At 39.2% G+C, this 24482-nt stretch overlaps 1 protein-coding gene across 10 annotated transcripts in view; it reads right to left on the bottom strand.

Moving 5' to 3' along the window:
- TAFA5 (TAFA chemokine like family member 5) overlaps positions 1-24482 on the bottom strand; it is a 675055-nt gene that overhangs the window by 65488 nt on the left and 585085 nt on the right. For 3 of the 10 annotated variants that reach the window (XR_008444069.1, XM_054020533.1, XM_054020522.1), the window contains one exon: positions 7406-9715. The exons of 1 other annotated variant lie outside the window; for it this stretch is intronic. Coding sequence is in view for 2 of the 9 variants with exons in the window: in XM_054020533.1 (XP_053876508.1) it covers positions 9657-9715 (59 nt within the window). In the remaining 7 variants the exon portion in view is untranslated. Of the gene's footprint in view, positions 1-7405; positions 9716-11059; positions 11153-22199; positions 22334-24482 lie in introns of those variants that run through there. 6 more of the 10 variants (XR_008444065.1, XR_008444067.1, XR_008444068.1 and 3 more) reach the window with 4 other exon arrangements.

Here is a 24482-nt window from a genome sequence, read left to right as displayed (position 1 = left end):
CTTATTGTAAAATTAACACATTAAACCGTATACTGCTTTGCAGATGTCATCAAGCACTGTTGTTACACACAGCCTTTCAGGTTCTATTCTAAGCATGTGAGCAAACAGTCAGTCCTGGGAGAACTGTGTGCTTTCATTAGTGTACAAGGTTCAGGGGTGAGGGAAAGAGAATTTTGTCCTCTGCCGTGGGCTCTGCTTAGTGTCAGTTCTTGAGGCAGACTTGCTCTCTGTGAAACAGACTGTGGTGTTGGGCGAAGGGTCCTGAAAGAAGGAATAGCCCTGCAACCTGTGGTGACTACCTGTATTCCAGGACTGACACATACATGTGTAGATGAAACACATTTCACTTAGACTATACTCAGACTGATTCTTCTCCATCTACAATGCCCCAGACACATGTTAACCCTGGACAATTAAGATTTGAGGAATGTCATTTTTCAAGGGGTGAGGCCCTTTAAAGAAGACCCACAATTTTCCAGGCAGGAAAGATGTAGTGATAGCGGCAACCACTTCAGGGGTCAGGGGAAGAAGATAGACAAGTCCCCTCTTACCTCTACAGAATTTTGACTTCAGAGACATATGGCTACAGTGGTCTCCCCTCTCTGTTGTCCTCCCAGGAGCACTGGTAACAGTATTTTTACAGGCTCAGACACTCTGGTGATGTCAGCAATTCCAGATTCTGTAAGCTATTCTGTGGGGTTGGTCGGGTTGCTAACCCTCCAGGATTGTCCTGGAGTTTCCAGGAATTAAAGATTAATCTTTAATTAGAGATTATGTCATGTGATGAAATCTCCAGGAATTTGTTGGGAAAGTGACTCCAAGATGGGAGTAAGTTACTGAGTATTGGGTTACATAAGAAGCAAGCCCTAGTGGCACATCCCTGGCTCTGGACTTCCAGGCCATGAGTGTACACTTCATAACAGATCAATGGATTTTCTGCTCTCTTACACCTGAAAGCTGCAGGGACCCAATCCTTCTTCTGAACAGCAGCAGTGAGAGTGGACAAGCCCTTGGTGGGGCATAGACTTCAGGGGATTTATGCTGCTATAGAGGGAGGTGCCTGATTGTCTGAGGAGTTAGGGGGATGGTTTACACTTTAAAACTGAACTCGTGGTAGAAGTGGAGTTGCTGGTGATAGTCTGTGTAAGAAAGGAGGAAAAACAAATACATCAGTGCAGTGATATAAAAATAATATGCAGTGAACCAATGGTGACTTTTTCTGGGAGTTTGAGGGAGATGCAAATATAGAGGGAGCCCAAAACATCAGGGTTTGACAGGGTATTTAAAATACTATAAACAAACACATGATCAAATGTTTCGGAACCACTGACTTATGGATGTTGTTAGCCTATCATATTATATTATAGTACAGGTTCCAAGGATTTTAGTGATTACAGCAGGAAAGAGGGAGTGAGGGCATATGGGTCCCGTTGCTGGTTCTTTGTGCCTCAGTTTACCAAACTGTAAGGTGAGGTTACCATGATTTACTCATTGTTAACTCAGCTAGAATTCCTTCACGGACAACTGCTCTGGCACAGGTCACCCCTCACATGCCTTGTTTTGCATGTGTTAGAAGTTACGAGTTATACTGTGTCTAGTTCTGGTATTCACAATTCAAGAAGGATGTTGATAAATTGGAGAGGGTTCAGAGAAGAGCCATGAGAATGATTAACAGATTAGCAAATGTGCCTTATAGCGATAGACTCAAGAAGCTCAATCTATTTAGCTTAACAAAGAGAGGGTTAAGTTGTGACTTGATTACAGTCTGTAAGCACCTACATGGGGAACAAATATTTGATAATGGTCTCTTCAATCTAGCAGACAAAGGCATAACAGAATCCAATGGCTGGAAGTTGAAGATAATCAAATTCACACTGGAGATAAGACATTAATTGTTAACACCGAGGGTAATTAACTATTAGACCAGGGACTGGCAACCTTTGGCATGCGGCCCATCAGGGAAATCCGCTGGTGGGCCGGGATGGTTTGTTTACCTGCAGTGTCCGCAGGTTTGGCTGATCACAGCTCCCACTGGCCGCAGTTCGCCGTTCCAGGCCAATGGGAGCTGTGGGAAGCTGACGGATGAGCTGGTTGCTGCTTCCTGCAGCCCCCATTGGCCTGGAATGGCGAACTGTGGCCAGTGGGAGCTGTGATCAGCCGAACCTGCGGACACTGCAGGTAAACAAACCGTCCCAGCCCGCCAGCAGATTTACCTGATGGGTCACGTGCCAAAGGTTGCCGATCCCTGTATTAGACCAATTCATCAATTGTCATGGTAGATTCTCCATCACTGGCAATTTTTAAATACGTTTTTTTTTTCCTAAAAGACATCCTCTAGGAATTATTTTGGGAAAGTTCTATGACCTGTGTATAAAGGAGATTAGATTAGATGATCATAATGGTCCCTTCCAGCTTTGAAATCTATGAATTTGTGCACACTATCACTATACCTTCTTTTTGGCATAGCTTAAACCCATTCTCAAATCAGGGCCTTAAACTGCTACTATCAGTCATTTCTGAGCACTTTCACAACTCAAGTGTTAATCTCAAATGACCAAAAACAAAAATAAAAAATGTGTCTGTCATTAAGCTCCCAGTAGTACAGTGTTTCATCTCATGGTGGCTTAGAAGATGCCTTCCAGTGTATAATACATTTCTTATCATTTGCCTTTATTTCTTTTACTCCATTTCACTTTCTAACTTTGTTTTTCTTACCTTGTTTGCATTTGTATTTCTTTGAACCTGGCCTTTTAATATTTCTTATATGCATTTTCTTGTTTGATTATACTTTACATTTCCTTGTTCATCTATATGGCTCCTTTTGGCACAGTGCTGCCTTCTGACACGTGGATGCGTTTCACAATAGGTGAAATGTGATCCAGCTGCATAAAGCCAAAGTAATCAGGCTCTATGTGCTCAAAATGCTGATGGACTGGGGAAATGAAATCCAGCGCTCAACCAGGGCCAGGACATAGGGTTGCTGCATAGTCCTCTGTAATCTTCCTTCCATGCTTCACCCCACCATCTTCTTTTCCAAGTCTATGTAGCTGCAATCCCTCTATGCCAGTTGCACAAGTAGATGCCATTGGATTCACATAAATATGGATCTCATTGCTCCTCCCCTTGGCCCACCTGAGGCCAGCAGGAGACTCCTTATGAGTGCATAGGAACCCTGGTACAGATGCTTCACTGTAGGTGCAGTGAGCATACTTGTGCAACAGTCAGCTTGACAACACAGATATCAAAGTGCACCACATTTCCAAGAGCAGAACTGAACAAATAGTACAGCCAATACCCTTAATGCACGAGTCCCAGTAGAGTAGGAACATAGTAAGGGCTCTGCTGGAAAAGATCAAACATTTTTTTTATTTGTGCTACGTATGTTGGTACATGAGATGCCCAGAGCTGAACGTACATTAAGGTGAAGGCTTTGATTAATATACTGTAGTCCTAATATCTATCATATTAGTCACTATTCTCTTCTTAAAACAGCTTAACCTCTTATTTACCTGGTTGACCCACAAAGTGGGCAAGCACATTCACTGAGCAGTCCATACTGATGCCTTGAGGTTACAAGTAACTGAGAAGTCAGTTGAATAAACAGGTAGTTTGAATTGTTCCTTGTGGTCCACCACCTTGCACTTGTTTGTAGTCAATTTCACTTGCCATTGTGTTGCAGTTTCCCCTCTGCAGTTCCTCACACTCATCCCTAGTTTTAACTAACCTATATAATTTAGTAGTGCCAGCAAACCACACAATCTCCGTGGTCACCCTCTCATCCAGGATGTTAATACATATATTGAATAGCAAGGGCCCTTATGTTGATCCACCCCTGAAGCAGCCCCTCATTAATCTCTGTCTTTGGTGAATATTGGCTATTTATTTCTACTTATTTTCTATCGTTAACTAGGTTTTAGTCCATGATGGGACTTTATCGCTTACCTCATGGCTGTCAAGTTTCATGGAGCTTATACACATGAATCAAGAGACGAATATACCTTATTAGCAGCAGTACAGAAGGCAGATGAAATAGCATCCTTTTCACTTTCTATTTCCCTTTTGTGTTTTTACTCTTTTTGGCTCCCCTAGCACTTAGACATCAAAAATTAGCTAGCTGAAATGGAGAATATAGTTTTCCTGACTCTTTTGTTCTTCTTTTAATAATTCCAATGGGAAATCTAATTGGCCTTAGGGCTTGTCTTCACTGCTCAGTGAAGCTTGAGTTAGTACACCTGAGTTACTGCTTTTGAGCTAGCCTTGCTTTAGTGAGTGTGACAACATTGCAAAACAACAGTGAAGCAACACAGAGAGATTGGATTAACAGTTGTAACTCAGGTTGCTGCATCCTCCCTGCATTACTAGTTTGAGCGTTTGGAGCATTAGTGCTTCAACCTGCCCCGTCTGTCAGCCCAGTCAGTTCAAGCTTAAAGATAGGACCACTTAACTCGATCCAGAGACCTGTGTGTGTGCATAGAAATCTAGTTAGGTCTAACACTTGAATTGTGGCTCAAGCTAACAATGCAGTGAAGACAATCCCTAAAGTCTCTTCGGTTTAGATTTACACTCATATTCTCATCTCCAATCCTGTAATGTTTCCCCCTAAACAGTCAGAATTGTGCCCCTTTTTGTGTCCATGACTTGGCCTGGATTGTGTCATGAATCTTTAGGAGGCATGCCTCCATTTTTACACAAAGCAAATTTAACCTGTTGAATTCATTGCCCCAATTTATCATTGAAATGATAGCAGAATTTATCATTTATCATTTATCATAGCAGAATGAAAAACAAAAACAAAACAAAAATGGATAATATGATTGTATGGATAATCATAACACCAACAGTTACATCAGGCAGAATAAAAATGTATAAGGAATAACACCCCCTCATGCTTCAGTGCATAAGTCAAGCTCTAACTGATTGAAGTTCAGAATAACTTTGGATGGGTTATTCCATACTTGGTCACCTTTTATCTGCAGGATAGAAGACTAGATGGACCACTCATTTGATCTGATATGGCAATGCCTGTGTTCCACTGGTGTCAGTCCTCTAAAAATGAGGCCTTGTGTAAAGACGCATTCATGTAACATGCCAACAAAATTAGTGCCCGAGTTATATCCAGCATCATATGCACGTACTACTAACTCATCCCTTTTCATTAACCTCTATGATTTTTGCTGTCATCTTCATCTGTAATTATTCTTTCCTATAAGCAATCGTTTCCCAAATTCCTACTATCAGCTTACTGCCATTATTTACTACTATTCCTTGGTATAGTCAAGTATGTTTCAGCATCAGTCTGCAAGGGAGGGTGAAAAGGTGGCTATAAATCACCTTTGCACTGACTCAATCCTGAGGCCACCTAGATGCCAAACTGGTCCACTGCATAAATCAGAGCAGCCTGAAGACTGCTCTAATTTTCATTGGTTGCCAAAGGCCCTTTAAGTGCTAGCAGGTACGAGCTATTTCCCATGCTCCCAATATCAGTGTTTAGGAGCCAGGGTGATGCTACAGGAACGCTGCACCTCCTGAGGATTCCCCTGCATGCAGGAATCCTCCCCTGGCTGCACCTGTTGTGTTTTGGTTTGCAAAGCAGGAATTGGGGCTATTTCTTGCAATTTCCAGGCAAGTCTACCTAATTTTCCAAAGGGCCATTCCAAACTTTTCAAATGGAGAAAGCTATTGTACATCTTACTGATTCAACCTTTCCCTCGAAACAGTGCTTAATCACAAAGGCCAATGACTTCTATTTCCCTGCCAAATTTCAGTTCATCCCTTAAATGGTGTGTGGGAATATTTATGCTCATTCTTTCAAGTCTACCTCTGCCCACTTTTTAATGGAACTTTCTTTGCAATTGTGACATACAGACATCTACCCTTTCAGCTAGCCCCAAATACTCTCTTTCTGATATTATTTCTGATATGTGGAGGGAGGAATTATGTTCTTGACCTCAAGTGTTTTTCTATTTTTCTCCTTGAATTTTAGTTGCAAATGCTTCTGTCTTCCCTTCCTAGGTATCGGTATCCAATTTTGCCTTGTGCTTGTTCTGTCCACCTGTTCATTAGTTTAAACTATCAGAGCTGTGTTTATCCTTTAAGCCAACTCATTTATTCCCTTTTGGTTCAGACATAGCTAATGCTGCTTGTACAATTCTTCAGCCATGGTACGGCATTCTTTATTTTCTTATGGAACTCTAATTAATACTCAAGATGATGATTACTAGGCCATATTACATAGAAAATGCGAGGTTAAAGATTTACACAAAAACATGTGGGTACACTTTCAGTAAACAAGCAGCTGACCAAAGAACATTGTGTGCATAAAACCTGTACAGTAATAAAAAGAAAAAGGCTTGTTCACAATAAAAGAGCAAGTTAGAAACATAATTATGAAATCAGAGAAATTGCTATGTGGATTGCTACAGTGTGTTAATATTTACTTCAATAATGGTCTTGTGAAATCTCAGTTGTTTGAAGCATTAGTTAGATCTGTCTCTGCACAGGCTGACAGAAAGCTAAACCAACAGCTTTTTTGAAAATTGTATGAAAGGTCTTTTGTATTTTTCTCTATTTCTGTTTTTGTTAGACTGTGGGGTGACCTTTTTCTCTAACTCTACCCTTTTTATATTTTATCGTCCTTTCCGTGTGTTTTGGAAAGTTACCCATTTGAAAACTGAGAAAAGGAGGATATTTAACAGCATTCAAATCAGACATGCCTCTCTTATGCTTTGAATGTCTTTGTGGAAGAGGCACATAAAATACCCGCATAAACAAACTAAAATTCTTTGTGAAATCAAGTTCCGTAAGGTTTGAAGCCCACAATATTGAAAAAAGTCTAATGTCACTGAAAGATAAAGGTTTCAGCATAGCATTGAGGACACTAATTTACATTTACAAAAACAGTCAGTATATTTCATTCATTTGAAAATGTACATTCTGAAAAGTTCTCTTTTGAAGTGACTTGGGACTGCTGTCACACAAACTAGATTCATCCCCATTTCTAGCTAGAATGTACACTTGTCTCTGACCAATAATCTAAACTTTCCTTGCTTTGTTACTTCTCCTGAGCAGACCTTAAAAACAAGGACATCTTTCTCTTTTGCTGAGCATTCAAAGTAATGAAAACATAGAGATATTAGATGAAATTTTCAAAAGTGACTAGTGATTTTGAGTGTCCAATCTGAGATATGTTAAAGGGGCCTAATTTCCAAAGAATGGGTACTCAGCGCTTGTCTCAGACTGGGCACCCAAAAATGTCAGTGCCCAAAATTGTTAACAATTTTGCAAATGTAGAGTATTATTTCATTTTCACCTGTTTCATTGTGAGAATCTACTTCTCTGTTCCCCTACCCGCAAGCGCCCTCTACTGCAATTCTCTGTGTGACATCACGATCAGGGAACAAAAGTCTCACTTATAAAAGGATTTTCTTTATTTCCATAATTTAGCTGAACCAACACAAAACTGAATACTGTAAAGCAACAAAAATGTAACATCTTTAGTTTTTCTGTGTTTACTAAATAAGGCTACTACACTCCCTTTAAAAATAAACTGAAACAAAACAGAAACTTGGTGGAGTGAGGGATCTGGTTCTTGAGTTCTAGTAGTACAGTAAATGTATTTACCATCGTTTATTGCATGACATTTTAAACCAGACATTGGTCATTTATAGTGCAGTCAGTCCATAACACTTTCCAAGTGGTTGGCCTTGAATTGCTACTTTGATACTGGTCAAAAACCTTAAGATTAAATAAGAAATTCTTATACATTTATTTTACTCAAAAGACACAGTCACCTATAATTCATGTTTTCTGCAATCTGTGTATTAAATAAGCCTGAATAGTGGAACAGGCCTTACAAAAAAAAATAACTTTTTGTTTCTGTATTTTTTATCTATGGTTGCTTGAACAGTCTCTATATATTTTTCTTTAGTAGCATAGAACTAGCATAGTACTAAAAGTTAATTGGAGTATTAGGTAGTATACTACAGTGGAAACTTGGAGAAATAGTTAAAACTGGAATACATTTGCCAGGAAGAAGTTAAGCTCATTTGTTGATTTCATCATATCAATATGTACCAGACATATATAGAAAGGTACTGTAATAGGGAGTGAGGGATCTTTTTATCTTATTCATAGATTATAGGACTGGAAGGGACCTCGAGAGGTCTTCATTTCCCCTCTTTTCTATGCTGTCTTTGCATTAACTTTTCACTACCTGATAATGCCAAAAAAGTGGGCTTTCTAACGATGAGGTAAAACATTGAATCTGGGTCAAGGAATAAGCCACAAATTGACCTTTATACTGTATTATGTAGAGGAGGGTGGGGAGAAGGAGAGAGAGAGAGAGAAATAACTCGGTATGGAAAGCCATGATTAAAATATTTTACACTCTATTTTTACCAGTACATAAAGACAAAAAAAAATGCCTTCCAACAGTGCAATGGTTGAATGCATTTATGTAATAGAAACAACATTATTCTTTGCTTTTTCTACAGAGTCCTCTCTCGTCATGCTTTACATCCAGAATGTCCTAATGGAAGAAAGCAAATGACACCTGTCACTTCAGAGACAACTGAAGTAATAAAACACAACTTAACTCTGAACCATTTGTCATGACCGTCAGAGTTACCACGTTAATTGTTAAATAGGATTTTCTACAAATATACAACATATAAAAACTGTTAAATATATAACTTTAGGCTTTTCAAAATACATTTAATGATCTCTTTCAAACAAGTGTTACTTTTTTTTTTCTTTAATTTGCTTTCTGGTGCTAAATGGTGTATCAGATGAGACATAGGCCACAGATGACCAAACATGCTCTTTGCAAATACTGTATTATCCAATTTTAACTATCAAAAATGGAACTGTAGAAGAGGCATGTTTAACTGGTTAAAACTGAAAATGATTTTAGTATGAGAAAGTCAATCTAAGTACAGAGGAATAAAGGTGCCATGTAGACAGTTTGTAGTTGTTTCATCAAAGTTTTTCAAACATACGCCGTTTTCTCTCCATGCTCCATTTCGTTGTTTATAATGTGGTTTTTCAAGAGTAATTTTCTAGTTTAGTTTTTACTGCAGTGTTCCATAAAGACTTCTGCTGTACAGGAACATCTCAGCTTTGTGAGAGTTGAAATCATGTCTTTGTGGAGACCACCCTACAATTTAACCCAGATAGCTCTGTTAACAGTAAGATTGTGTCCACTTTAAAATAGATTTTGCTCTTTGGTCTATTGTATATACTGAAAGTATAAGAAAATAAAAGCAATTCAGACAGTCCACGGCACAAGAAGAGATTCTCTTTTGCACCTCAGTGTCCTCCCATAGACAAAACAGTCTTCTCTAAGGCTGATTGGGATGAATACTCTTCAGTGCAGTAGACTCTTCAGATCAAAACATGTAGGTAACATCGAGTCCAACAGTGGTGTATAACGCAGATGAAACGTTAACCATGAACTTTTTGTATTGCTAATGCCCAAGCGTATCTCTTATATCTATATTCCTTAGTCCAGTGCTTCTTAGAATGGTAGAACAGACTTTTAGCTCATAATGTAGAGGAATTATGCTGTCTTTTATGAGATATAGAGAAACAGACAGTTGAATTGATGACATATAATGGATGATGATCCACAGCAGTGAAACTTGACTAAGGTAAGTAGCTCACACAGAACCTAGACCACTCATACGAGAATTCTTTGCTGCTGCATTTGTCAGGAGACCTGTAAATCAATAAGAACAAATGAGTCAACATCTTACTCCACACTTTTGATTATATTTGCTGCCCATTATTTCAAAATATACGGTACTGTTTATTCCAAGGAATATATATAATGTATATTCCAAGGAACAAGTTAATGAATTGGAAAATATTTATTTATTACTGCAAACATTTTCTCTGGAAAACAATACTAAGATAATTTATATACTTTATATACTGTATGAAATTTTAACCATGATGTCTAGTTAAAGATTAAAGTTCTATGACAATGTTATGAATTAATAGTTTACAACAGCTTAACTGTTACTGTCTACTAAGCCCCCTGCCCATCCATTTTTCTAATAATTTCACAGACTGCTCTTCCTTTTGTATTAAGTTACATATAAAATGATCCAATAAATGCTTTATTATGAAGTTTATGATTCATTCTATCCTGTATGAATGGGATTTGATAAAAACTGAAATCCAAAAATATTTATATTTAATAAAAAAAATGCAAGTATGTTTCTACTAAGGGCTTTTCTGCTTCTAATTTCTCATAGCATTGTTCAGCACACTAATTTATTCAATACTGCCCTCTAGTGATGCCATTACAAGTACAAATTAAAACAAAAGTATATTTATGATCAATGTAGTTAGAAACTTGTTTTAATTATAGAGATTTAAAAACAACAACAAAAAGAAATTGCAAAGATCATTGCCTCATGAACCTCAAGAAAGAAAAATGGAATAGAAATCATTGTAAAATGAAAGGAAAGAAAAAAAGATAGTAGCTTGAAAGAGAAACAACAGAACAAAATACTGCACACTAAAGATAAAATGAGAACAATGAAAGATAGCATAAACACAAAAGATAAAGAAATGAAGTATTTATATGACAAGAAGCCTGTTGGACAAACTCACCAAAAGTATCAGTTTATAAATTGTTTGTAAATTACACAGGCATTGTTCAGAGAAAAATGTTTTGAGGTGTATTAAGGAAATATGATTACTACAAAATGCTGTTTGAATGTTCAAACACTACCTTCTTTGTTTCCGGACATTTCTCAATAGTTAAAATTCTCATTGTTGATAGAAATACCAAACATAACTCCAGAAAATAGTAAAAGTGTATGCGAAAGAGCAAAATAAATAAGAAAATCCAATTTCCTTGGTTCAAGGCGTGTATGAAATTTAGATTTATTTTTTTAACCTACCCCTTGGAGAGGTAAATGAAAGAAATACCTGCCTCCAAATCAGTTTAGCAACAGCTTGAAACATTTCTCTCTCTCTCTCTCTCTCTCTGTATATATTTGCCCTATAAGGCATAAATGTATTTCACAGATTTCTGCTTTTATCCTCTCACCTTTTCCAGGAAAAAACACCCCAGAAATCTTGAAAACAGCCTTTTCTTTTCGGACTAGTGATCAGATCTCCAAACCACATGGCCTCAGACAGGCTGAAGGCAAAAAACCTGGATGATTATTGAGGTATATTCTCTTGTTTTATATATACATTCAGCAAGAAGAAATTATGTTAAAGTTCTGCTTCAGTTAAATGTTTTCTTTCCCATTTACATTCCTTCCTTCCTCCCATTGCAAAGGTTTAGCATCAGTACAAAATTCTGCAGTCTAGGAATAATTTTTATGCAGGATGGCACATGAAGCTTGAGTTCTCTGACTTATTAGGGTGAAAGTAAGCTACTATTCTGTGAAGAATTAGGCTGACCCAACTCAGGGTTTTATGAATTATATTGGAATGACCCAAAGTTAAAAGCAACAGCATAAACTGCTGATAGATTGGCATGTTCAGGTTTTCATAGTGAGCTTCCATACTGTGGGTCCCAGTATGGAGACAGATTCAGATCCAACCACACTCATTTGCAGAAACCAACTGCTTTGTCATTTCATGGATTTAAAAGTCTCCTGCCTTGCTATCCTTGCCTCCACTTTGAACATTCAGATTTGCTGTGTGAATATGGTATCAATGCTTTAAGAAATAAAATGAGAGGAGCGGGAATAATTCTACATTGTAAAATGCTAGGGTACAGTGGAGACAGTAAATTAAAAGGATGGAGAGAGCATAAGGAGGAGAACAGAGATTGCAAACTTGCCTTCTCATCTCCATGCTATCCTCCCTTCTCTTCATTCTTCATGATCTACAAACAATCACCGCACCCCATACAAATTAATAAAGAGAAAGAAGTAGGCTCCTGAATGACTGGAATAAATGGAATTCTTATACCATATACCCTGGTTGCTCAACCCTGCAACCAGACCCCTGGGGTTGGAAAATTAATTTAAAAGAAAAAAGAGATACTCTAAAGTTGTTCAGAATGCCCACCCTGACTTATCTTCAATTCCTCATACTAATTAGTTTGACACAGATTGCAATACAAGTTATAAAGTAAGTAACGAAGAATGTAAAAGCTTTTAGTAGTAGAGAATGCTTTTGGTTTTCTAATCTGAAACATTGCAGCTGAAGTAATAAAATCCTGGGCTTCAATTCCCTAGCCCAAGCTTCAACCCTGGATCAGCTTATGTGTTCACAGGTCCAAGTTAGGAATGCACGATGAAATCCTGACCCTAATGAAGTCAGTGGGAATTTTGTATTGACTTCAATGGAACAAGAATTCACCCCAAGTTTTCACAAAGTAGGTTTTAAGTCCTTCTAAAAAAGACTGTTCTGCTTTGTTTGATACACTTTAGCCAAAGTGTGCTGGCAGGGATAACTCTACCTTTCTGTTGTTTCCTTTCCCTAGTATAGTTTTTCTGTGTTGCTGCAGAGATCGCATTTTCTGAATGGCATACTGGAAATATTTGCACCCAATGCTTAGGGTATTGATACAATTATTATAATCTGCATTAGCAGCATACTTCCCAGCCAACTATTGATAAACCATCACCCAGCAGCCCACTAGACAGAAGGATCCCACTCCCCACCAATATGTAGAATGTAAAGTGAAGGGAATATGGGAAGGTTGTCTCCCCTCCTCTGACAAGGCTTCTTCCTGTCTGCAGAAAAGAGGCTCTGTTACATCTCAGCCTCCTGCAGAGTTTCCAAGGTCCCTCTCGGTTGAGGCAGAGCTACCGCAGCACTTACACTCCTCACAAGGGCTGAGCCCGAGTTCCTGTGCTTTGTAAATACTTCTCCACCAGAGCACTCACCATCCTTGAATTAAATTCTAAAATGCAAGTGGGTGAATGGATTTGTCAAGAGTTATCTCAACTCTTCCCCACCATTAGGGAATCCCTATATTTTACACCTTTTCCTACGCTATGCACAACGCAATCTTATCCTACTGTTAGCACTGTGATTTACAAAATCAGTGCCAACTTGTGAAACTCAGAATGCAGCATAAGCTACAGCAGTTACATCCACGTAAGTGTCCACTTCCTGCAATATTACTTCTCACGTGTCCTCTACTATGAGTCCTTACTCCACCCTGTCTTACATTTGGGTTTTAGCTGATACTAGCAGGTTGTCCCAAAAGATACCTCCCCACAGATTATTGAAGCAGCGTGCTTCAAAATGGGTTTTTTATTGTCTTACATAACTATGTATTTATGTGCATGTGCATGTATGTAAACTCCATAACAGATAAAGGGACCAAATTTTGTCTCTGCAGTCAACTGAGGGGGCAATTATCTAATAATATTTAGATACCTACAGCCTGATCCCAAAGCAACTGAAGTTAATGGGATTTTTTCCATTGAAATTAAAGGAAGTTTTTAGATAGTTTTAATGAGCTTTGGATCAGGCACCATCTGCACTTGCAAGTAACTGACACTCCAGTGGGTGCAAAATTAGAGGCTATTTAAAAAAAAATGGCCCAGCACATCTGTCTCTATACTACTTACAGTAAGAGGCTCATAATTTGGGGAACCCTCGAACTTGTCAGTCAGATACATTGAACTGACAAATGTCTATCATTTTTTAATTGAATCTAACCATCATAGTACTGTATCTAAGCTCTGTGTGTTTATATGTAGCTATATCCAAATCACCCTGGTGGCAGACAGACACTATCCTGTGAGCAAACCTTATGGAATTAAGATAAGCTTTAGTGAGTTAAGTTAAACCTTACTGAATTAGTGTTAATATTTTTGAGGTACACTGCATTAAAAACATGTGTGTGTACGTGTTGTTGTGACATTGTATGTACCTTCTCTAGAAAGGAGGAGGGATGCTAATGTACTTCTTCCATTATCAACCCTTTGAAGTCACCCCCCTCTGGGAGAAATGCACAGTTGAAACTGGATTCTTCAGAGAGCATCAGACAAAGAAAATACTTTTGGATAAAAGACTGGGGTTAATCTGCCCCAGGGGCTTCTTCCTGTTCCAGCAAATAGACAGGACTCCTGGACCACAGAGGGCCCCAATCCTTAGGGGAGGATTGGAAGAAGTTGACCTGCTGGGGCCTCATAAGACAGTGTGCTTGTTCTGTGCTGAAGCTCTGATAAACTTGCAACCACGACGATGCCCCTAAGGTGAGGTATTAAAAGAGTGCATTTGCCAGAGCCCATGTAAGTATTGGGATGAACTCTGGTAAGCTTATTAGGATGTGTTCAAGTTCTTTTATTGTTATTAATATGTTTTCTCTGTAATGCTTGTAGGCTTGCTTAGAAAGAGATGTGTGGTAACTTATATCTGTAGCAATTACACTGTTATCCGTCTCTGAAGAGAAAGCAAGCAGGTGTCCTAGGGCAACCTGTCTGTGCGGGGAATGACATAGTGAAGGAAAGGCTCCAGGCACCAGCCGACCAAGCACGTGCTTGGGGCGGCACCTTGTAAGGGGCAGCCAATCTTGGGGTGGCGGGGTTTTGGGTTTTTTTTGGTTTGGCAGGGCGGCGCTCAGGAGAGGGAGAGAGTGTTTTTGTTTCGGTGGCGTGGCGTGGCGCGGCACTCGGGGGGGTGTTTCGGCAGTGCGGCACTCGGGTGGGGTGTTTCGGTGGCGCAGCGCTGGGGGGGTGTTTTGGCAGGGCGGCGCTTGGGGGGGTGATGCGGCACTCGGGGGCGTATTTCAGCGGGGTGGGGCGGCGCTCAGGGATGTGTTTCAGAGGGGCAGCACAGCTTGGCGCTCGGGGGGGGGGCGTTACAGCGGGGCGGCACTCTTTATTTTTTGCTTCAGGTGGCAAAAAAGTTAGAGCCGGCCCTGCTGGAAATACACCAGTCAAAAGAGAAAGAGACACATGTCTCCAACCAAAAGACGCAACAGTTGGGGAGCTGTAAGCTGAGAGTGGGAGCCCTTGTGTACCACTCAGGGGAAATAAAGCATGCAGTTGCCATGAACTGTGACAGCTCTCATCTACAGTATGTCCCATGACATGTCAGAGAGAAAGTAGTGAATAACTTAGCAGCCTTTTTCCTGACTGTCTTTTAAAACATTATTTACAGTATAAGAAAGACCAAACTAAACCTTTCACATAGCGACAGAAGTGTTATTATAGTTCTTAGATGGTTTAACCATTTCTGTTTTATTAAAGCAATTCTAACACACTGAACTTGATTCTTCTTAAATACTTCCATGGGGAGGAGGGAAGAGTGGGGGGAAATGCATGACTAAATGAAGTATAAAACTAAGAACATTTAATGGTTCATTCTTGATAGCAAAGACAGACATTCAAGGAAAATGAGTTATCTACAGAGTTTGGAAATATGCTGTCCATTTCTTACCTAAAGTAACAAGATGAGCTTTCCATCAAAGTATTCATCTCCCACCATAGTAACTATGCCCTGAACTAATGACAACATGTCTGGGACTCTGATTACAAACCAGCAAAGGAGATTTGCACGAGATCTCTGAGACATGGCTGAATTTTTGAGCATGTGTGGACTGAGCTTTTATTTCACATGGAATCCATACACATGCCAAAAATTCCACCCAAATCTTGGCAAAGGTTTGGCAATTTCACATGGGTTGCACTCTCAGTTTTCAGAAAGAAAGTGAAAGTCAGGGAGTGTGAACCAAAGCTGCAGTTTTCTACTGTGACAGCCAAGGGCCTAATTTACATGAGATCAGTTGGATGGCTAGCGGAAGTAAGGACTGATCCACCTCCCCGTTGTCTTTTCATTCCAAAATGCCAGGTCTAAACTGTCTACTATTTGTCCAATGCTACTTTTTGGACCTTCTTCAGAGACCAAACAGTTATAAATGGTCATTAAGGGGTTTATGTTGGGTAACAGCTAAAATGCTTGTCCTGCCCACATGTTTTACACTTTCAATTGGCTTTTAAAACAGTCTTGCTCCATCTACCTATCTTAGGATTTTATACAGCACTCATCACTGTAGTATCTAAGCACTGGCTCCTCTTGTTTCTTGCTTGGATTACAGTCTGAAAAAAAAAAGCCCTAATAAAAAGATAATTTACAAAGATGAATACAGGTATCCGGCCAGTCTCTGCCTCAGAAAACGTATTCATAACGGAAACAGTTCCAGTGCTTTGTAGCAATTGACTGCAAGACAGATAAATAGCATGTCTTTGCCCTCTGCTGCTGCAGCTGTCTGTTCTAGGACTCTGAATAACCATGCATGAATAATACCACAACAGAGATGGAAACCATTAAACTCCCAAGAAAAACCTGACACTGCCCTGTAAGGCACCTCACTCTTCTCAGGAATAAAAATGTAAATTTCTTGTGATGATCTCAGCAGCAATACCAGCCTGTTGCATTTACGTGAACTGCCACAGTCCCTGGTGACAATTTATTCAGTATTGCTCCTTCCCTCCACTTTCTTCCATGCTATTCATTTATGCAAATTGATTTTTCAATGTTCACAAAAGGACAAGTTAATCTAACTTTAAAGTGACTATAGCTATTAGAACAAAAAAAAAAAAAAAAAGCCCCAGCATGAAGTGGTTTATTTGGAAAAGATGTACATTTATTATATGTCACTGAACTAGCCACCAGGCAGGCCATTTTAAAGAATTCAACAGCTTTTCGCTCCCACTGTATTTGAAGTGTAATAGGGTAGGTCATACCTTCTGAATATGTTTGTGGATGAATGTTTATAAAGACCAGCCTCACACATTATGTAGTCCATATCCAGCCATGCTTCCCATACATATATATTGCTTTTTCATAAGTTAGAAATTTGGAGATATCTATATCTGTTAGTATTCTTCCAAGAAGACTTTTCTTTAGCATGGATTGTTTGCTTATTTTACATGCCCTGTTCAAATCAGTGACAGAAAGGAAAAATGATTTTCCTGTGGGAATAGGAAACTAATGTGCTAATAACAATAATAACAATTGGCTGTAGCTCCTATCGCTCTTAGTACATATATTTCCCCCCCACAACCATTGTCCTAATATCAATAATTTTACCAGAATTATAGATGTGCCCAGTATTTTTCTTAACCATCACTCCCGCTTCCCCCATCATGTTTTTCCCCCTTCCTTTTGTATAAAAGTTATGGTTATATTTCTCTTCACCTTTTGGGGATTTGTTCTTATGAAAACTTTAAATGCATTGGGTGTCAGAGTCTGATACCTTTACTCAGGCTGTATTGGATCTTGCTCTCTGAAATCAATGGGACTACTCACAGAATAAGGTGAACAAGGGTATTAGAACCAATTCCACAGCATGAGTAAAGTTATTAGAACCTGCCTCACAGTTGATTAGTGGCATAGCTGACACAACCAAGTGCCAGTGTGGGAACCCTAGATTTAGAAGGAACTTTGGTATTCCTGACTCAGGCATGTCATGGTGATGCTATATCATATTTCCTATAGAAAAAAGGGGAAAGAGGCAGGTGATATTTCATACTACATGACTCTATAGGATAGACAGATAATGGAGCAGCATTAATAGATGGTCTTATTAAGACTATTCACTGAATGTCCTTGCTGGGTGTGGATGTGAAAAGCTGTAATAATATTTCAGGAGAAGAAGTGAGATCTAATTGGGGAAAAAAAAATCAGGGAAAGGATTTGTGGGGCTGTACATGAAGTACAGGGCTGGCCCAGTACAGAGTCATGAGGGTTCTGATCAAAAAAGATTCCCAAACAGCTTCCCTCTAACATACTCTTTGGCCTTCTTGGTCAATGACAAAAAAATCCTCCCTCAGAAACAACAACTTAAACAGACACTGTCAACATGAGAAGTTCTTTTAAACTGACTAATTTAAAATAAAAACTCTAGCTTCTAAGCAGTGCAACCTGATTTTATTTTTAAAATCCTTAAAGGGCATTTTAATAAGAGGTTTCCTGCTCCTCTGCTGATGTTTGAAAGTGTCTTTTACTAAGATACAGGGAAAATTCAGCAGGTACCCTTAAAAAAGTCCACTCATTTGAAAGATTAGACTAAAATTCCCTATTTTAAGGATAGAGAACTGGTACATTCTTCCATTCCAGTGGAACTTTCCAAGTAGTGCTGTCAAATGCACAGAGTAGACTGGGGGGAAAAATGGGGAATATTCTCCTACTATATTCCTTCAGTTACAGTAATCTTATGTTTCACTTGTAACTATACTGGCTATAGAATTTTCAGGCACAATGTGATTTGCATGTTGATCGTGTCCCTTTAAATGGAAAAATGATCTACAATAGTAGAATAATATTTCACTGATTTTATACATAAAGAGCCTCTTGTTTAATCACATAATGATACTCAGCAGTAGAGAGAAGCCCAAACTGGAAACTTGAATCTGAAGCCTTTTCAACTCATCAAAGGAAGTAGTGTTTGAATTAAAACCCACCATCCAGCTCTCACTGTGTGGTCTGCTTAGATTGGAAGTTCTTTAGGTCAGTGATCTGTTCTATCCTGTAAAGCACTAGTTCACTCTGGAGTGCTGCATAGCTAATAACATTAATGTTACCTCAAATGTGGCTGAAATCTCATGAGAATTTCTCATAAGATGTAGCTGAATTTGAATCATAGCCCGGATTAAACATCAAATCCGAGCCCTAAACCCTTGCCTGAACATAATATGGATTGCAATCCAAATACTGCTTCTTTGGTGGTTCTGCCTGAAACAGTCACAAAGTAATTCCCTATAATATTTGCTCCAGAGTGGCTAACCAAGTGGAAGTTGTTTTGAGCAGAAAAATGGTCTTGTGATTAAGACACAGAAATTGAAATTGGGAGACCTTTGTTTTGGACCCCTGGCTTTGCCACAGACTTCATGCAAGACCTTGATCAAGTCACTTAATCTATCTGTGCCTCTGATTCTCCATATGTAAAATAGAGATACTTACCTACCTAAAAGGGATATTGCATTGTAAAGCATGTCGAGCCAGGAAACTCGACACAAGTTCTTGTATTATTGTAAACTATGTTCTTACCTGAAGCTCTACTTTGTAAGGAATTTATCAAGCTATCCTAAAAAGCAAAGGGCTTCTTAGCAGGTAACTGATAAAACTGGTTCTGTATTTTATTGGTTTGCTAAAAAAAGCACATTGGTAATGAGTGTCTTTCATTAGGAAATCGGGCTGAAAAGACACAGACATCTCAGAAAGGACCTAAAGGTTTAGAGACCAAATCAGCCTCTTGGGGGCAAAACAACTCTGTCTTAGAAAGGCTCTGATGACCTATGGGATACAAATTATTTTTTTCTTATCTGAAGCCAGGAGAAGATCACTAAGATTAGGAGCATCCACAGACAGAAGGGTGAAATTTAGGTACCAGAGCGGATAAATCGGTACTTTTCAATGCACCACATTGAGACATCAGCATCAAACAGCTGGGATAAATAAAAGTCACTTGCAATCTAAAATGGAGCAGCAATGGGAAATGGTATAGCTACATTTCTCCTACAGGCCACTCTAACGATCTGGGTAAGAATCAAATACATTAAAAATAACCTATCCCTAAAGGCCTAGAGCAAGTAACTGGATTGTATCTATTTCCTGTTGTTCTTTACAACTGTATTAGGCATGAAGCTTTATGGAAAGTGAAAATAAGAAAGATATGTCACTGGTATGTGATTTGAAGTATGAAAAATGACCACTTCTCTGCTTTTCTTACTGCTCAGATACAAGCAATTCTGATACTAATGTGACTGAAAATATACAAGAGTAGCCAGAGTCTTTCCTCTGGGTAGTAAAAAAATAATCAGGGATTATAATTCTTGTGATTACTTTTTTTTTTTTTTTTTTTTGAGGAGGCAAGATCAAGTTAACAATGTGTCTGAGTTACTTTTAATAGTTTTTCTGCTCAAAACAACTTCCACTTGGTTAGCCACTCTGGAGCAAATATTATAGGGAATTACTTTGTGACTGTTTCAGGCAGAACCACCAAAGAAGCAGTATTTGGATTGCAATCCACATTATGTTCAGGAAAGGGTTTAGGGCTTGGATTTGATGTTTAATCCGGGCTATGATTCAAATTCAGATACATTTTATGAGAAATTCTCATGAGATTTCAGCCACAGTTTATTATCTATCTATCTATCTATATATACACAGACATCTAAATATCCAGATCTATATATTGCAAGGACTGTTGCATATCTCTGACAAGATCTACTGCAGATTTAACCTGCAATTGTATCACATCCTCGCCAAAAAAATAAAAATAAAAAAAATGGAGGAATAGTGTGTTAACAGTGAAGTATTTATTAAAACTAATGGTCTTTCATGGAGATAAAGTAAAGCTTCCATTGCTTCAATACTGCATCATTATCAAAAAAAGCATTGCATGGAGGATGACATGAGATTTAATTGTAAGGTTTAAAAACAATCTCGGGTATTATAAAGTACACTGAACTGCTGAAGAAAACACATCCACAGATCTGGCATCAACTGAACTTAGCAGACAGTCTTAAACAGCTACTTTTCCTTCTCCAATTAGAGCAGAGAATTGTGCAGGGGCATTCACGAAGTGACATCTGATTGACAAGCAGCTGGTCTGGAGCAAGGTTGGGCTTACGCTTGCAGTAAAAGAAATGGGAACAGCTATGTCCTGAGATTGATTGTGAAAACAGTTAAACTTTAATGAATAATACATCAGAAAAATGGTAGTGTTCTATTAGGTGGGATATTTAGGCTATTTCACCCATTAAAGGAGAGAATTCAGACTCATAATACGTGAGCTTTAGATAGGATGCTTTACTGCCAGAGAAGGAATTGAATAATCAATGCTTGCCAGTGAGATATTATGTCTGGTTTATGTATTCCACATGGCAATTTCTTAAAAAAAAAAAAAAAGTCTTGTTTGGCCTCATTCCAAAAATACAGTGTGGTACAGTAGGTCACTTGAAATCAGCAATCTTTACTAGCATGCCAGATATAGGAAAGAATCACTGGCATTCGTAATTCAATGTGCAGAATTCTTGCCTATGCTTTGAGGATGGAGTCTGAGAGGTTATGGGTCAGGGGAAGAGGAATGCATATATATTAGATAAAGAGGAATACAAGCAATTTCTTCTTTTAATGAATTTTTATAGCTCTGATTGAGGCAAGAGAAAGAGCATGCTCTGAACTCACATAAGTGGGACTATACGGCCACCCAAAGCATAAACAGAAAAGACAGATAGTGGCCTTGAATGAAGTTCATGACGATGTGAACAGATACAAATGCGCACATGAGAGGAAGCACTCTCCTACCATCCTAGAAGACTGCCTGCTGCTGATCATAATCCTCACACTTAATATGGAGACTGGCAGGAGAGTTTGCTAAAACAGCAGTGTCCTTTGTTTGATGGGCCAGTCTCCAGCACAGATTTCCAGAATAGCTTGGTGTCAGCACAAATTAGTTCAGCAGTTAACCCTCGGTTCCTTTTAGGAGAACTTTTTTCTGGATAGCAGCCCAATCTCAAAACTCTCAAGTCTAACAAATGGGAGCTTCCAGTTAACATTTTAATAATGTTTAGATCCTGGTTCCAGAGGCTTTAGAACTTTGGGCAAGTGCACCAATTGTGTGCACATTGAACCCTCATCCTCTCAATAATGGGATTATTTGAGTACAGTGACTTCTAATCCTGTGTTTTTCTGAAAAAAGTTCACCTCCCCTAATCTGCATTGGAATAATACCTGTCATCTACAAAAAATCTTCATATTATATGAGATAGTGGGGGACGTGGCAAAGGAACCAATATCTATCTGTAGAAATATTAGATTTCTCTAAACTAAAGAATACATAAACACAGAGGGCCAAATTCTGCCCTCAGACATGTATGTTCAGCTCTTGTTCAATACAATGGCATACACATATGTGCCTCGACAGGGAGTATTTGACACTTATGCATTCTTTGTGTTATATTCCTATAATCAGAGATGATTCCTATTTTGTAATATCTACATACAGTCATGTCATAAAGTTCTGACTTGTGTCTGAGTGAGAGGAATGGAAGGGGATGGGGACAAGACATGCAGGGCTGAGGATGGGAGAAGGTATACATTCATCCCCAAAAGTAGCCAGTGAAAACATTTTTAGTCTCCCAACAGCAAAGCAGACAGATGGAAGGATTACAGTCCATGTAAACTTCTGTTTAACATTTTAATTACATTTAAACCTCAACACAAATGCGGGACGCATACAGTACAGTAGTTCAAAAACCAACCAGTGTGTCGCTGTCTATCAGAGGCAGAGCCCTGTGTATTGTGCAGCATATTGGATCTAAATTCTTTGGCAAGATCCCCAATACCCCCTGGTTTCTGTGGAATTTTGGCAAGGAGTTCTGTGGTGATCAGATTTCTGCAGCAGAATGGAAACAAATAGAAAAACAGTAAAAAATAAATAAATAAAACAAACTGGCAAACTGCAAGGAAATGTTAACTCTATAATTTATAACAAATTTTACACGAACACTACACATATGAGGGGAAGGACTGTAAGAAAGCAAACACAGTACAACTTTGGGGGGCGGGGGGAAGAGAAGCTTCCTCCATCCCCCTACACACAGAACTATTTGGTGTTTGAAGAATCACATCTCCTTTGTCTAGTTCCATCTGTATCATAGTTAAAATGGGATGTGAGTCTTTCTTTCTCCACCTTCAAGGCAATTTTCTGTCATTCAAAGTGTGGGAATCCACACTCCCTCTCTCTCCCCAGAATATCTTCCAAGGGACTCCTCTGGCTCCCCATAGAACAGTTTTTCTGATAACCTTTCTCAGGCTGGAGGAGAAGTCCAAGTAGCTGCACCTCTCCTCAGTGGGACACAGCAAGTCCCATACTACCATCAGTTGCATACTAATTCCCACTGTTACTCCATATGCATCATCGTCAAAAGCACCATCCTCTGGCTGAGCATTATCTCAGGGATAAGCCGCGCTGATAGAGGAAGAAAGGGATGAGAAACAGTTTTTCTTGACTGGTGCCCTCCTGTTCCTCTGACCAATACAGCACACTACCACTGTTCTGCCAGATGAGACTACCTAACAGAACAGGTAACAGTTTCTGTGGGTCCCTTATCAAGGAGGAAATTCCACTGCTATTTCTATGACAACAAAATCCCAGGAGTCAATAAGCCCTGATCATAGTTAAGTATCACACTATAAACAGTTTAATTACATTTGTGTTATAGTAGGTACTGCCAATTTGATTTTTAGAAACAACTACTCAGCCCTTGTTTTCACATTAAGAAACTGAAAAAAAACCAGCAAAAACTGGAGAATAAAGTAAAAATTACGGAGGTATTCAAAAATATATTGGTGTTAAATTAGAGTACTATACGCTGCACTTTGCTTTTCCTAATGGTAGGTATGGAACTGACCTTACTGTGTCATAAAACAGCTACACAGATGAAATGTAATGAACCTGAGAAGCAAATGAGCTTCAGGTGAAGACAGGAACCAGGATATTGTAGTGACAATCTCATTAGTCAAATCTGGTGTGGTAGACTCTCTGCTATTTATCACAGTGCTATTTCTGAGTTCCTAATCAAATGCAAACACTCAACCCCAAGAACCCATTTAGCATGAAACTTGTTCTCTACTTTAGAACTTAAAGTTTTCTTTTTAATGGGAGCTTTAGTACTGCATACCCCCTACCCCCACTGTTCTTGTCAAATTAAAGGAAAAATGCAAGGGATTTGAAAGACCTCGGTGGCAATTTCAATTGTATTGATTCCTTGAACTTGTTGGGACTATAAGCAAAATTGTAGGAGGATCTCTAGGTAGAAGGGAGAGATAGATAGCACTGTGTCTTAGCAATTACAAGAGAATGCAGCCAAAATAAAGAGATAGGGCCTGAAGATTTAATAATAGCCCAGATGACATGATTGGTGAAAACCCAACATCCCACCATTCCAATCACCCTGCAGCACTACATTTTTGCCTTGTGAGAAAACACATGCTCAGATGCCTGGGGCCTCAGATCTGTATTTGATTCTCATTCCCAGGCTCTCAGTCCAAAAAACTGGCACAGGCTGGGATTAGTGTGGATGATATCAGGGCTGATGGGGAGGGAGTGTCCGGTGTTGCTTACCACTGACCGGTCTAGCTGATTAGTGTGAAAGGTACAGAAAGGAGCCTCATTCAGGCAGAGGAGAGATGTAAAAAAAGGGAGAAATGATGCAAGGGTCTTGAGAGTGGAAGATAACATGGGTGCGATCTCAGGATTCTTACAAGCACCACGCTGTGTACAGTAAATGATTCGAGAGGCTAGACTGTACCTTAAGGCACAGCCCTGCTGTGAAGGTGAGAGAAAGAATGCTGCTGGTAGGAGCTCCTCAAGGCATTGCACTTGAGGTCCATGTTACATTTACTTACAGCACCCAGCATGAATTCTCCCCTCCTCATGTGGCGCCCGCTCTGCTCACCTTGTAGAGATTAAGGGATGCTGTTGGTGCTGCCCTCAAGCAGTCCTTACACATACTGATGATTCTGGCTTCTACATAGGGAGT

Source organism: Malaclemys terrapin, chromosome 1, assembly GCF_027887155.1.
Source record: "Malaclemys terrapin pileata isolate rMalTer1 chromosome 1, rMalTer1.hap1, whole genome shotgun sequence".
Taxonomy (NCBI): Eukaryota; Metazoa; Chordata; order Testudines; family Emydidae; genus Malaclemys; species Malaclemys terrapin.
This window is presented reverse-complemented; position numbering and strand designations above follow the sequence as displayed.